Source organism: Lichtheimia ornata (genome assembly GCF_029851405.1).
Source record: "Lichtheimia ornata isolate CBS 291.66 chromosome Unknown scaffold00024, whole genome shotgun sequence".
Taxonomy (NCBI): Eukaryota; Fungi; Mucoromycota; class Mucoromycetes; order Mucorales; family Lichtheimiaceae; genus Lichtheimia; species Lichtheimia ornata.
The window spans coordinates 325,090-340,274 of NW_026695344.1; the positions used below are offsets into that span (position 1 = coordinate 325,090).

At 42.9% G+C, this 15,185-nt stretch overlaps 1 protein-coding gene across 1 annotated transcript; it reads left to right on the forward strand.

The window, feature by feature from the left end:
* Window positions 1–211: 211 nt before the first annotated feature.
* O0I10_005853 (uncharacterized protein) lies at window positions 212–14,073 on the forward strand (the record flags this gene model as incomplete). Its single annotated transcript, XM_058485890.1, has 52 exons — window positions 212–315; window positions 380–449; window positions 527–713; window positions 788–864; window positions 929–1,239; window positions 1,294–1,477; window positions 1,537–1,656; window positions 1,724–1,817; window positions 1,875–1,907; window positions 1,959–2,206; window positions 2,264–2,354; window positions 2,417–2,696; window positions 2,751–4,833; window positions 4,898–5,094; window positions 5,159–5,325; window positions 5,383–5,541; window positions 5,606–6,202; window positions 6,262–6,628; window positions 6,690–6,846; window positions 6,902–6,931; window positions 6,994–7,138; window positions 7,197–7,537; window positions 7,591–7,663; window positions 7,723–7,766; window positions 7,825–8,073; window positions 8,137–8,406; window positions 8,463–8,499; window positions 8,560–8,676; window positions 8,735–8,878; window positions 8,937–9,135; window positions 9,191–9,238; window positions 9,298–9,614; window positions 9,673–9,728; window positions 9,787–9,859; window positions 9,919–10,221; window positions 10,277–10,371; window positions 10,422–10,554; window positions 10,629–10,820; window positions 10,884–11,038; window positions 11,101–11,193; window positions 11,246–11,380; window positions 11,438–11,539; window positions 11,594–11,713; window positions 11,771–11,836; window positions 11,898–12,028; window positions 12,102–12,247; window positions 12,309–12,338; window positions 12,399–12,454; window positions 12,553–12,677; window positions 12,744–13,024; window positions 13,092–13,110; window positions 13,173–14,073. 52 exons carry the CDS (start codon window positions 212–214, stop codon window positions 14,071–14,073), a joined length of 10,752 nt encoding a protein of 3,583 aa, XP_058343413.1.
* Between the last annotated feature and the right edge of the window lie 1,112 nt (window positions 14,074–15,185).

Consider the following 15,185-nt stretch of genomic DNA (forward strand, 5'->3'; position numbering starts at 1 on the left):
ACTACTTGCATGGATGGATTTATTGAAGATGCAGGCCCTCTATATATATGTGTGTAAGGGAAATGACAGGCGGCTGTTATACGTAGAGGATAGCAAGGTGGAGGAGAGAAAAAGGAAAGGTGCTGTCATACGTAGATAGCCGAGCCCTTTGCTTGTCCACTAAATCAAATCTGGCACTTTTCGTTTCTGTTCTTCTCCTCAGAGAAATACAATGTGGAGATCATGGGTCGATCGCGTCAATGCAGCCAGCCAAAGCACTTGGAAAGACAGCAGCTCTGATGACCAATCTACTCTCTCATTAGAAACACAAAAGCGGTAGGTTGCATAGTACGTCAACTTGCGCGTGGAGCGGCAATCTCAACTGACTTCTTGATTGTAGACGAGAACGGGAACGTGATGAACTACGAACGCTATTGGAAAAGACGCAATCTCCCACCAACAATGAACAGGTAATGGAGAAGGAGAACAACGGCAACAAGATACGGCAACGCTGACAGTAATAATGATGGGGGGGGCTTCTTTAAAGGAAAACGACAATGTCTTTTTACAAGAGTTCTTGCCAAGATTCTGTCAAGTGTGGGAAAACAACAAGGACGATGTTGTATTCACGGCTATTGATGATGCACGAAGCTTCATGGCATGTTTGACACGGCTATTGTTGGGTGGCATACGACGCGTTCCTGAACAAAAGACCAAAGGCGAATCCAGCAAAGGTATGGTAGCATCCGATTGTGCAACAATGAGGCGATCTCTCTCTCATAATAGATGCTTTGTTGTGTGTGTATAGCATTGATGGATAGGCTGCGATCGAAATCACACATGTATCACATCATCCGCACTATCCGTGTTGTGTCGCATGGTCCGGTATGTTTATTTATGCAACAGCTCGCCGCCCGCCGCATGGATATTGATTGGACCATCCATGTAGGACATGCTGGTCGATTTGATGCTTCAACAACGAATACCATCCGTCATCATTAAGCTCTTCCGATCCTTCATCGATTTACCACACGACTATTATCAACCCAACGACGAGAATGATTTGATGTCGACCGATGATATTGGCTCCTTGGTGACAGACACCCTCAAACAATTCGCTCACAACAAATCGGTTCTCCGTCGGCTCATTGCTGAAGATACATTGTTCATGATGATTCGCCTTGTCACCGTAAAACCCGCTGAATGGCCGGCACATTCAACTATAGAGGGTGAACCAGCGTTCATGGCTTGGAAACATAGGTATGAAAATGTATGCATTGTTGCTTTGCTTTATTACTAACTTAATGATCATAGAGCCCTGGAGGTTCTCAAACAGATCCCAATGTCCTCTGATGTCTGTCATTATATGAAATCAAGGAGGTGCCTTGAAATGCTAGTCCAAGCATGGGAAGATTGCTTCGCAAGCAAGACTCGATTGACAACCTTGGATATGTACGAGATTCTCTCTGGCATTGATCTTCTCACTTATCAAGTCGAGGTAGGTTGTGGATTACGTTAAAAGGATTACAAAAGTAACCATATGATATGATACGATAGACATCACTGCAATCCGATTACCACGTTCTATATGATGATTTGAATCGAAGCAATGCATGGGAGGCTCTTTCAACAGTGCTTTTAGCAGAGTCTACGGATGACAATGTCACTGAGCTGAAGGTATATAAAGCCAACAACATGTTTCCCCCCTCTCGTATGCTCATATACTAATAGCACCTTATTATAGCTGAAACTCAACAAACACATTGCAAGATTGGTATTCATTGGGAGGAACGATCAATCACCCTGTTTACCGGAAGGCTTACCTTATCAACATGAAGGTAGTAGAGATTTGTTGTTTATTGGTCGATGTCAATCTGATGGGTCTTTGAAACTAGATTTCACTTTTCCCAAGGTGGATCGATCCAAAGGTAATCGATTGGATCCAACGTTTACAACATGGGCTAATAGTGGGCGGATAGATGACTTGGTGAGGAACATTCATGCATTTCAGCCATTGTTATCGGCGTTTACATACCAAAGATCAAAGAGGAATTCTGGGTTGGAATCGAGGGTCAAAAAGGTGCTTTCAGAGGACATGCAAAGAGCTGTGTTTGATCAAATGAAGCAAATCATATCAGCGGAGCCGATCAACTATTTCATATTGGAGCGGATCAATGCTGTGGTGTTACTTATTGAGTCCATGGAATATCATGATGAGGAGATTCAGGTACGTGACAATGACAACATGAGGAAGGAAACGGTATCTTAGCAACGATGATGATAGAATGAAACCATGGATATTCTTGTTTACATTATCCGGGACCTCAACTTCGTGCCTCTCAAGGAGCTTGCAGTGCTCTCTCTCTATTTCCAAAGTATGTATATAGACGATGTTGTGTTGTATGCATGGCAGCTAATTCATCATCAACCCCACTAGGCTCTTCATCAGGGAAGCTGATAGGTCTCATTTGCCGTCGATTCGCCAGCTTGCTTCAGGAATTTGAAAAGTTTCAGACGGTGGTGCGTGAAGCTGGTTTCCTCAACGTCCTCAGCATCATGCTCTCTGATATGACAGATACCCTTACAACAAAACGCAACAATGATGATGAGCCACAGCGACCATTCACCCAACAAGCCTTGCAAAACTTTGATGCTATTGCAGATTGCATTGTGGAGATGATAAAAAACCCAGCAAATATGGCACTATTCCAGAAGACGTAAGGAGGTTTACATTACTTGGTATATCAATGATCCTAATAGCATGCTTTTAGCTATCGTGGACATCTCCTTGAATTACTTCGAATACCAGCAACACGATCAGGCACATTGCGTATCATTACATGCTTCCCGACTTCGACCTCCTCGTACAGCGACTTGCTCTCATCACCTTTAACACCATCAGCATCAGCATTTCCAATGGAAATTGATACCATTTTTCCACGTCTTATCGAAACATTGCAATCCATTCCACGTGACAACATCGACTTTCGAATTGATTTATTGGATGTCTTTCAACAAATGTTTTCCAACCATTCATCCACACGCGACCTATTTCGACAATCAGGTGGATATGTGACCCTTATTTCAATGATCGTTTCGCTGGAGAATACCTTGAATGACGCAACCCATGATGATCTCTTTGACAAACGAGTCAAACTTTTGATGATGATTTTCTCTGTTTTGGCATCATCCATGCGAGACAATGACACCAACAAGCAATTTTTCCATTCACAAGTTGGATATTCGGCTCTTGAGAATTCACTTACTTTGACGGGCGCTTTGGAGGAAAATGGATTACCACGGCAGATGTTTGGGGTGCTTTTTGCTTTTGCTATCGATGATCAAAGAGCTTGCGACTTATTTATCACCAACGATGGTCATTCACTCGAACAATCTCGCCAAAAGATCGAGAAGCTTCTCAAGGACGTGTCTGTTACAGTCGACAACCCTGAAATTATGACGGCTATTCTTCGTATGCAAAGCACAGTATCGTACGACAGCGACTTATCGGAAGCTATCCTCTATGCAATGTACATGCTCGCGAGAAGCAATCGACGCAACCAGATCCGACTCAATCACTCTGGTCTTATGCTAGCAGCTTTGCAACGTGTCTTGCCTAAAGAAGTGGACCTGCTATCACCTGCAATGGATAAGGAAAAGACGATTTTATTGGATTTGGTCAAGAAGCTTATGGTGATGGGAGTACGATTGGATGAATTACATCTTATCTTTCGTGGATTGGGTACATGTGGTCATTTCCCGGTGCTGAATGGACCTCTTGGTGAGAGCTTGATGGATCTTATTCTCGATGGTGTTACTCGTAGTCGATGGCCCAACTTTATTCAATTTGACATGACATCATCTGGACATGCATGCCTTGAAGTACCTGCATTGGAAGATTTTCCCGGGTCATCTTCTGGATATACGTTTATGGCTTGGTTTCACATTGATCGATTTGACACGGAGGTGCCGTTGATGTTTTGGACATTATTCGATGCTGACAAGGCGGTATTTCAGCTTACCATTGATCCCGTATCCCGCAAATTGCAAATCCACCAACTCGGAGTGAAACAAACCATCGAGTTTACATCCTTCACCTTCCAACCTGGATATTGGTATCATATGTCACTTGTACATCAGCGCTCTCGACTTGGAATCAACATGAGCAGCATTTCATTGTACATTAATGGGGTTTGCATGGAGCAGACACGATGCCCCTATCTATCACAACCTATGACATCTACCGATTTACGAGCCGTCCTTGGTACACCACGAGAATTTGCAGCAACTCATCATCCGTGTACTTTGACTTGGGATCTTGGTCCAGTTTATTTGATTGAAGAAGTACTTGAAAGTGATGTACTATGTCTCTTTTTCAACCTCGGTGCTCGTTATCGATCGTTGTTCCAAGATAGTCTACGTCAATTTCAAACATACGAGGCATCCACAGCGCTCTTTCTCAATTTACGCAGCATGACCAAAGCCTTCACTCGACGTGATGTGGATCACAGCGTATTGGCGAGTGTGATGCGAGGTGCAGGAACGGCGTCGATACCTGAAGACAAGACGGCAATGGCATTCTTTGCATGCAACAGCCTTGCTGATAGCCAATACAGTGGATTGTGCAAAACAGGATTGAGTGACGCTGCGACACAATTGATTGCTGGCAGTATCAAACGGGCCAAATTGATCCTCAATGCTTCTGTTCCAAAAATTGATGCGGCGTTGACATTGCCTCGTATTATGGGATACCTCGACGGTAACTTTGCTGTGGCACATCCCTTTGGTGTTGACGAGTCTATGTGGCGCATTGGTGGCTGTGCTATTCCCTTGATGCTTGTTGAACGTTCAGAGGTATGAAGAAGAGGAAGAGGATATGGCATGTTCATTCCAAACATGTTCTGATTACCATCTTTAGACCCCACACATGCTATGCAAGGCGATGAGGATTTTGTGCGAGACGATTCGTTACTCGTGGAGGAATTCTGAAGATATGGAGCGATGTCATGGATATGAAGTGCTTGCATACCTTCTCAAGCAAAAGCGTGACTTGTTGACGGTTGAATTGCTCGAATTACTTTTGATCTTTATTGGAAAGAACACGACCTATCCAGAGTACGTTGAATGTTGTATCCTAAACATGAAGCAATCGAGTGTGACTCATATCATGTGGCTATAGGGAATCTATCATCAACAACCCGTTTGCATATCGCTATCTGATTTTGAACTTTGAGGTGTGGAAAAAGACAAGCCTTGATGTCCAGCAAGCACATTTGGAGCAATTTCCTCTATTCTTGCGCTCTAGCAACAGGCGACAATTCAACATGAAACGATTACAAAAATTCCGTAAGTGCAAAGGAATGCATGTTGATGATCACCTTCTGATTGATTGTGTATCTTTAGATTTGGTCAAACGCATGTTGCTTGCTTTCAGAATGCATATCTACTCAAAGGCTCTCACGCCCTACGTGGTCAATGCGCTAAAGACGGTTACATTATGCAATTGGAGCACCGAAAGCATCCGTGCAATAGCTACGTTCCTTGCATCCACTGTATCACAAGGTGAGCCATTGTTTCCCCCCTTTTTCAAGTATCGAGCCACAACTCATAATTCATTATCCAATAGACTCCGAGCATCCACATCGTAGTGCTGATTCACAATCATCCAATAACGAGGACAATGAAGAAGTGCATGGGTTCATTGTTGATGCATCAACTCGCAACCAGGTCTCCAAGACTGTCCAAATGCGGAATGTTGTTTTGGAAATGCTGCATGATATTTTGTGTGACACCAACAGCAAAGAACTCGTCAGCAAGTTTGCCAGCACAATCACCAATCGATGGCCGCTACTCTTCTTTGGTCCACACCTACATCCTTTCACTGTTGTATTGGCGTCACGTATCGTTTCACGTATCCTCATCAATCAAGGTCCTACCTATGTCCACAAATTCCGCCAAACATCAGAGGGATTCACCATCCTCACCAAACTTTTACCGCACTATTGGCACCTGGTACAGCTTCATCAAGTATTGACGATTACCATGATGGGTGCCGATATCTCCTTGTTTCCTTTGCACAAAACGTTCGACATCGAAGACTTGAAGCTATGCTTGCGCTCTGATTCAAGCAAATTTATGATCCCAGACTTATTACCAATCGTGATTGGATTATTGAAAGAAGGCATGGCAGATGCACTTGTACGCACGCGAAAAGATGCCGAAGGCAAGTATATATATGTACGCCCATTTTGATTGACAAATTTACTTATATCTTTAATATAGATGCAACAACAAAGGATATGATTGGTATCTTGGATAATCTTTTGCATTACCTTCGAACGTTGTATCAAGCTCGAGGAGATTTCCGTGACATGTGTATTAAGCCAGAGGTCGTTGATGCCATCATTGCTGTCATTTATCCTGCTGTTGCTTCCACGGATCAGGTGCTGAGTGCCGCTGATGAACTTGCTTTGGGAGAAGGAATCTTTAGTCTGATGATGAGCGCAGAGGGTTTATCAATGGAGGATCAGCTTCAAGCACGAGAGGATGCGGCATCAAGTATCATTCGCCGAGGAGGTACATCTACGCTGATGACAAAGACTTCGCCACATACAAATCGTAAACTAGGAGCAATGATCACCAAGCTGAGGTATATGATCCAACAAGGATGATGCAACATGAAGCCTGTATTTACATGTATTCCTTTGTAGAACGTCGTCAGCACAACCTCTTGTACCTACGGAAGACATGATCATGTTGAAAGACGAGGCGCTACATGGGTTGCTCGATTTTATGGTTACGATGAGTGTTCATTCAATCACCGACCCAAATGACAAGAACCTAACAGCCCTGAACAATATCCTTGGCGTAAGTATAATGAAAGTTGGGTTGATACAATTGGGTATTAAGGTAATTTCAATAGGGATGTCCCGCGAGTACGCAAGAATCTCAGGTACCATTCATTCATTACCCATGATCCATCGGGAACAATGAGCTCAATGCACTCTTTCATAGATCCGTTTCGAGAGCTTCCTTTTAATCCACATTTCTCAAAGCCTCAAATCAACGCTACAGCTTGATGATCACTTGTTGGCCGATAGCAAAGTAGTTGCCAATGTTGCTCGCTTCTGCCAAATGGCTGCCGATTTGGTTTTACAAGGTATGGCTAGGTCTAATTACTTTTAAAGGCCAAATGATTGATTTATATATGCCTTTAGGTCGATTTACAAATGGTGCCGAGCAGACCTATGACCTCTTAGCATCCATCCTTGAACGGTTGATTTCACCTGAATTCTCTGGCAAGAGCAAGCCCAGCAATCAAACGCTTCAAATCCTCTATCGTTCTTTTAATCGGATGATTCTTCTCAAAATCTCGGATCTCGAGCAAGTGGACATGCCCGCCGAGCAAATTGTTGCGTTCCTCAACTATTGTATCCATCATCAAAAGATCATTCTCAGTGCACGGAACACCGACCTCGAATTCTTGCGTTGTTTCTGTTATCACTTGTATCAATTCTTGCTCGTGGACGACAATACAGTAAAGATTGATGCTGCAAATGTAAGTTGATGGATTGGCTTATGATCATGGTAATGATTTAACAAATGATCTAGGTTTGGAAACTCTTGGTGTTGCAACGACCTGACATTCTTGAAACCATCTTCAAAGTACGCTTAAAAGGAGTCGGTATGTATATGGACAATGGAAATTAAGCGTAAAAGGTGATAGTTGACGTTTGCAAATAGAATCAGATGACATCGTAGCTGGTTTCAGGGAGATGATTGAGATGGTACGTATGCGGCAATTCTTATGAAAGAGATCAATTTGCCCTAACACATTTTTAAAAGGATACGACATCATTTTTCGTATGGATCGAATCTCGCAAGCTTGAGCTGAACCATCTTTTCAAAGAGCACATTTTCAAGACATGGGAGAACGCTGTACAACAGGAGAATCGACATGCACAAGAAATGCTCAAAGATCATCATATGAAGAGGACGACCAAGCTGCGTCGATTGCAAAAGCGTGAAATGTATGAGGATGGATTGATGCGTGAATATGTTATAAAGACGTCAGCATGGTCGAGCAGTATTCAGGTAAGAAATGATGGGCATTGTGGTCGAGAGAATATATCATTCATCATCCCTTGTGTCCTCTAGGGTGTGGAAATGGGTCGTTTTACAAAGGCGCTACAAGACAATGATGGACACGACAACTTTATTGTCAGCGAGTGGACACATCTTGCAGGTGAATTGCTTCGTGAACGTGGTCTTTGGGGTCCTGCAGCCAAACAGAATGAGAGCAAATGGCGCCTTGATTACACCGAAGGTCCACAACGTATGCGAAAGAAGATACAGCGCATCACTGAGGCTCAAACTCGACAATACCTTCCAAAGCGTCCAAAGACTTCACCATCTCACAACGGCAAAGTAAGTAGCTGATATTTATTTTCATTATGGATAATGTACTAACATCAACTCCTTAGGCATCAAATGAGGCAACTGATATTGGTGCTGATAAAGGTAAGATCACTCATAGTCCGATTGGTGATATGGTACTCAAATTATACATGACCCACAAAGATCCACAGCCGAAGCCTCTCATTGATGTTGATGACGATATGATGGGGAGCCCCGTTGCCGGCAAGCAAGATAGACGTCCATCATTACCAAGTTCAAATGGTGACCAAAGCTCAGAAGGTTGGTTGAGATTCATTCATTGCACAATCATATATTTTAACATACGTACATGCACAAGGTCATGCCGAGGAAAGGAGGGAAGAGGAGGAAGAAATCTCTTATGACGAAGACAAGAATCGTAAGGTGCTGCGTCTTTTGGATTATGGCGATATGGTCCTTGACGTTTACAATGTCAGTCAAATTGCTGGCTTAGATGCTCGCGGTAAGTTCCTCTGCTGATATTCATGATCTTTGACTTACGCGGCTTTTATCATTTGAAGAGGGCTTGCTTCTACTTTGCAAACAAAACATCTATTTGATTGACAACTTCTTCCAACGAGCTGATGGCGAAGTCGTCGAGATTTGGGACGTTCCAACTGAAGAGCGAGATCAATATCTTATCTTGCTTGCTAAAGCAGCTGGCATGGAAACCGAGCCAATGATGGATCAATCAGGCGATCTTCATACCTCCAGGAAATGGTAAGTTACATAGACCAATGCTGGATCATGTACATTTATTGATGACATAAAATAGGGCCAACAATGACATTAAAGAAGTATACAAGAGACGCTTCTTGTTCAGGTAAGTCTTCAGTTATATGATATGGTTTGATCACCCCTTGATTTATGCATGTCCTATAGAGATGTTGCCCTTGAAATTTTCTTTGGTGATGGTCGTAATGCCCTGATCACGGTTGCTAAGGAGGAACGAGATGAGCTTTACAGCAAGCTTGCTGGCCGAGTCACCCTTTTTGAAAGTTCAACTGAATCGATCATTGGTGCTGCTGGTGAAAAGGAAATGGCTGCAAACGTTTCTTCATTTGGTGGATCCTTCAAGCTATCCAGTCTTTTCGGCAGCTCTACCCTGAATGACCTTACCCAAATGTGGCAGCAGCGGGAAATTACCAACTTTCAATATCTGATGTACTTGAATGCGATTGCTGGTCGTTCTTACAATGGTAACCAAAACACACTTATGGGATTTATGGGATAGGTGTACTAATACGACGTACATAGACCTTACACAGTATCCTGTATTTCCTTGGGTGCTTGCCGATTATAAGAGTAATGAGGTAAGACATGTCTATGTAGGTATGGGGAATATGGGCACTGACGACAGCTATGACGCAGCTTGACTTTGACGATCCAAAGACGTTCCGTGATTTGACCAAGCCCATGGGTGCACAGACCGAAGAAAGAAGAGGTAAAAGGCACATTATCCTATCTATCTCCAATAATGGTAGATTAACACCTATGCTGCAGCCGAATTCGCTGACCGATACAAGCAATGGGGTGAAACGAATAATCCTGAACCAGCATTCCATTATGGCACTCATTACTCTTCGGCTATGATTGTATGCTCATTCTTGATTCGATTGGAGCCATTCACGCAGCACTATTTGAAACTTCAAGGCGGCACCTTTGATCATGCGGATCGTCTCTTTGATTCAATTGGGAAGGCATATGAGTCTGCATCAGAGAAAAACATGGGTGATGTGCGTGAGTTGATCCCCGAGTTCTTTTACCTACCCGAATTTCTGGAAAATGTCAACAAGTTTGATTTTGGTAAGAGCGTTGAGTCACATGTCTTTGTGATACCCTATAATAACAATCTTCCTAGGTGCCAAACAAGGAACCGGTGAAACGATTGATTCTGTGCTCCTTCCACCTTGGGCAAATGGTGATCCTAAGATCTTCATCCAGCGCCATAGAGAGGTACAATGTTGACATTCTTTAGGGTCTCTGATACTCATATGGCTTACTAGGCATTGGAAAGCGACTACGTGAGCGAGAACCTTTGTCACTGGATTGATCTCATTTTCGGTTACAAGCAACAAGGACAAGCAGCAATCGACTCGCTCAATGTCTTCCATCACGTTTCCTATGAAGGTGCTGTTGGTATGTAAACACGCGCTCTATGATTACCCCCAACCTTCTCTCTTTTGACAATATCTTTTCGTGTTCATTCAAAGACCTCGACGCAATCACTGATGTGGTCGAGAAAACGGCTACCATTGGTATTATCAACAACTTCGGTCAAACCCCACGCCAATTATTCAAGAAACCACATCCCACTCGTCTTTTATCGAATCAGCTGCCTGCAAGATTCTCACCTTTGCAAGATCATTTGGATAAAGTAATACAGTCGATTGTCCCTGTCAGAGGTAAATCATTATCACTTAAACCACGAGACACAATTGGTGATGGATGGCTGACTATGTTGATAGACATTAAACGTCAAGTTGGCGAGATTGGTGTTTACAATGAACGGCTAGGTGTCACAGCCTGTCAACAATTATTCATGCCGCCTGATGGTGCTCGTTACATTGAATGGGGCTTTTCAGATAACAGCTTACGATTGATATCCACCGAGACTGGAAAGGTACATATACACACATGAATCTCTTTGTGGATGAACGGAATTAACGATGGGATTGGTGACAGCTTTTACACGTGTATGAGAATATGCATACAGGATTTATCAGCACGGCTTGTTTCCCTGATGCCCGCACTCTTGTCACTGGTAGCACGGATAGCGTAAGTCACTAATAGCTTACTATGATATTGGTATTGATACATGAGTTCATAGACTATTTGTATGTGGAAAATCAAATTGGAGAAAACCACCGAGTTCTCGTTAGCCGAATGTCTTCGTGGTCATACTGGGGCTGTCACATGCTTGGCTGCATCTCGTCCTTATAGTGTCATTGTTTCTGGATCAGAGGTAACGGATGAATGAAAACACTGATAGCTCCATTATATACTAAATCTTGCTGCATAGGATAAAACCGCCATCATTTGGGACTTGAATCGAAGGGAATACGTGCGTACTTTGGATGGTCATGACGGCCCTGTGGATAAGATTGTGGTGAATGATGCCACGGTAAGCATCGTTTTCATTACCTACATGTTCTTTGGCTCATTGTTTCCGTTACAGGGTGACATCATCACGTGCTCTGGTAATATACTACGCGTATGGACGATCAATGGTGAACTTTATTTGTCCAAGGCCGTGTGTTCAAGCGCTGATCCGATTTTATCTTGTGTGGTGTTTGAGGTAAGCGAAAACCTGCCACAGATAAGGAATGCAAATACTAAAACGCTTCATATATAGAATAAGACCAATGATTGGTATAGTGACGATCTAATCGTTACTGGACACAGACGTGGTGTCATCAAGGTATATACCCAATAGGCAAATGTATGTATGTATGCTATGTGTGCTCATTCGATACCACTAGTATTGGTGCAAAAATCTTGTCAAAGGGAAGGATGATCAAGATCAATGGGGACTAGTATTGAAGCGACAAATGCAGCAGCACGATCAAGCTGATGATAGCGTATCAGACATTGTGGCACTTTCTTTTGCTGGGTAAGTGAAATGGGTTATACCTTCTTTATTATAGGCATTAATGCTTATGTAAACTTTGAATTGTTGCAAATAGGCCCAACAAACGAACGCTCTTGTCCGGAAACCAATATGGCGAGGTGTACGCCTATGTACTTCCAGACACCACCGACATGACTCACTACGTTAGGGATGATCGATCCAAAGATTGCATGGGTTGTGGGCGTGCATTTTCAGTTCTAGGTATGTTATGGGGTACACGTTTATAGCTGATATGATCTATTCACCATAATTTGTTATGTAGAACGCAAAAACAACTGCCGATCTTGTGGAGGTAAAAAGAAAGGATAGGGGAAGTATTTATGTATGGACCTAGTTAACTATTTTAAAATAGGCTTGTTTTGCTCTGGATGCATGGCCAGTAATACCCTTCAGATTCATGACCGACCCGTTAGATTCTGCAACTCCTGCTACGACCAGCTGCATCCTGTGCTATAAGGAACCATATCCAATTTCTTCTTTTCGAAAATCTAATAAAAGGCTGTTAGCCACTCATACCCTATCATAAAATGGTCATCCATCTTTTTTATTTGTTGATCCTGCTCTTCTTCTCAAGGACGACATCATCAGCAGCAGAAACAGATAAAGTCATCGTAGGATATTGGGGAGTGTGGTAATGCAGTTATTGTGTACATAAAGCGTATTGGCGTCACTAAAGTGTGAGCTTTCTTTTGTATAGGGATTCAAAGCCTCTTCCAATCAAGTATATCCCATGGTCCCAAATCACCCATATCAACTTTGGATTTGCCACTGTGAACAAAGACGTTGTTCCTGCACTTAAGAATCAAGGCGCTCTGAACAATTTGGTCAAAGAAGCTCATGAGAACAATGTCAAGGTGCTTCTCTCCATTGGTGGATGGTATGGCAGCAAAAGGATGGATGAAATGGTTTCTCTTGACAAGCATAGAAAGACCTGCGTGGATAAGGTGAAAGGATGGTTACATGAATATGATCTTGATGGTAAGCTTTTCATGTTTCATTTGAATTATTGCTACATGTTGTAGCTCATGTCCTTTTTTCCCCTCAGGCGTTGACATCATTGATTGGTGAGTATCGTCTACGTATATGTAAAGAAGCAGATCACTGACAATAGCCGCTATAATAATAGGAGAACAAGGTTGCCATGCAATCAATCATCAACCATCACCAACACGACGACAGAGGACCATCTCCTCCCCTTACTTGAACAACTTCGCAGGGCATTAGGGAACGACAAGCTTTTGACACTGGGTGTAGGTGCGACGCCTTATCCATACAGCAACGTGAGCGATTACCAGCAAGTGGTCGATTGGATCACAATTATGGCTCATGACACACACGTTGGCCAACCAACAATCGGTGCCAATTCACCTCTCTACAACAATGATGCATCATCAAACAGTGCTTTGGAGGCGTGGAATGCATGGATGGCCATACCAAGTGAGCAACGTGTGTTGGGTGTACCATTTTACGGCTATGCATCCAAGCCGATCCGTAACAAGAAGGATGGCGATCTCGAAAAGCTCACTGGCCCTGCACATTCGATGAGACCTCCCGGCGATGCTGATGATCCAATGCTACCTGATACGTGTAAACGTGGTTACTCTGGATTATGGAGATGGCGGTCATTACGCAATACGGGTATTCTATTGGATGAATCAAGAGCTGGTAAACATTGGACCAAACATTGGGATACATCTTCACAGACTCCATGGCTGTACAATTCTCTTTCAAACGTTGTCATCAGCTACGACGATCCTCAAAGTGTCAAACTTAAAACCACATTTGCAATGTGTCAACAAGCGCGTGGCATTGGTGTATGGGACTTGGCATATGATTATTATACTTCTGGTAACGGCCAACTGCTTACTGCTATTCATGATGCGCTCAATACTACTCATCCAAAATGCGATTTGACGCTAATACATCCCGATGCAGACCCTGTGGAGAGTGTTGGAACATATAGTCTACCCCGATCAGTTGTCTTTGTATTTCTATATGCCATCCCCATGATGCTTTTTCAATTATAAAAACAGCATTGATACCGAAAGAGCAGTTTATGCTATGATTGATTGCAAAATGATATGTGCGGGGGACTACATGTATAAGAATTTATGCCGTATCAAGTGTGGTAGACTAACAAATAACGATCATGCAAGCTTTAAATCATAAAAGTGAACGTGTGTTACGATGTTAATGACAAGATCAAATCATAAAAGAAAGGGAGGTGAGCTGCACATTCAAATACAGTCTTTGTTCAAGGCACAATGAATCAACCAGATCCTTTCGCTCCCTCTCTTTTTCCTTTATCACAGGATTCACAGTGGATACACTTCTACGATCCTGCATAAACCTTTCTATAGCACAATGCACCAATTGCTTACACACAAAGAGGGTTGACTCAGGAAGAAGGAAGGTTTTATAGAATATTGAAAATAGTTGACCGATGTAATACCGTATTAGCTAAAGTATCCTTTAATGCAGCATCATTCACGAGGGATCGATTGAGAGGCACAACAGATTGCTCCAATGTTGAAGATACATCGATTTGGGAAGTTGCTATCCTTTGGGGTGTGGTTTTTGCAAAGATGGAAGGATGAATGTGGATGGCACTTGATGGGTGATGGCGAACTATATGCATGCTGTGTCAAACATGGATTTGGATGATGATGGTTGTACACGGTTGACAAGTTGCACAAATGGTGACGGTGGTAGCTGCCATGGAATAGGATGTACAGTAGGATAATGGGTTGCATCAATCGTCCAGGATGATAACAATCAAGTTAACAATGAATGCACTCTTGTTCCATGCGTTACATATACCTAAATCCTTCCATCCAATATACCAAAGCAATGCAGTATTCAGATCCATATCCATATCCATGAGAAGTCGTGTGTATCGAGGCAAGTTGCTACGCGTAAATAAAGCTGCTTCTATACAATGGCTATCTGCTGTTCACGTGAACAAGGCTGTAAGGCAAGCTGCTGCAAGCAAAGAACGCTGTTGGAGACAACAGAGCAAAGGCATTGCTAATACCAATTGCTGGAATGAATGCTGTTACGATTGGTCGTGGTAGAAGAGTGTACAAGAGAATGTGAAGTGCCAAGGAACGCGAGTGTCGTAGTAGAGTGACAAGAGGGT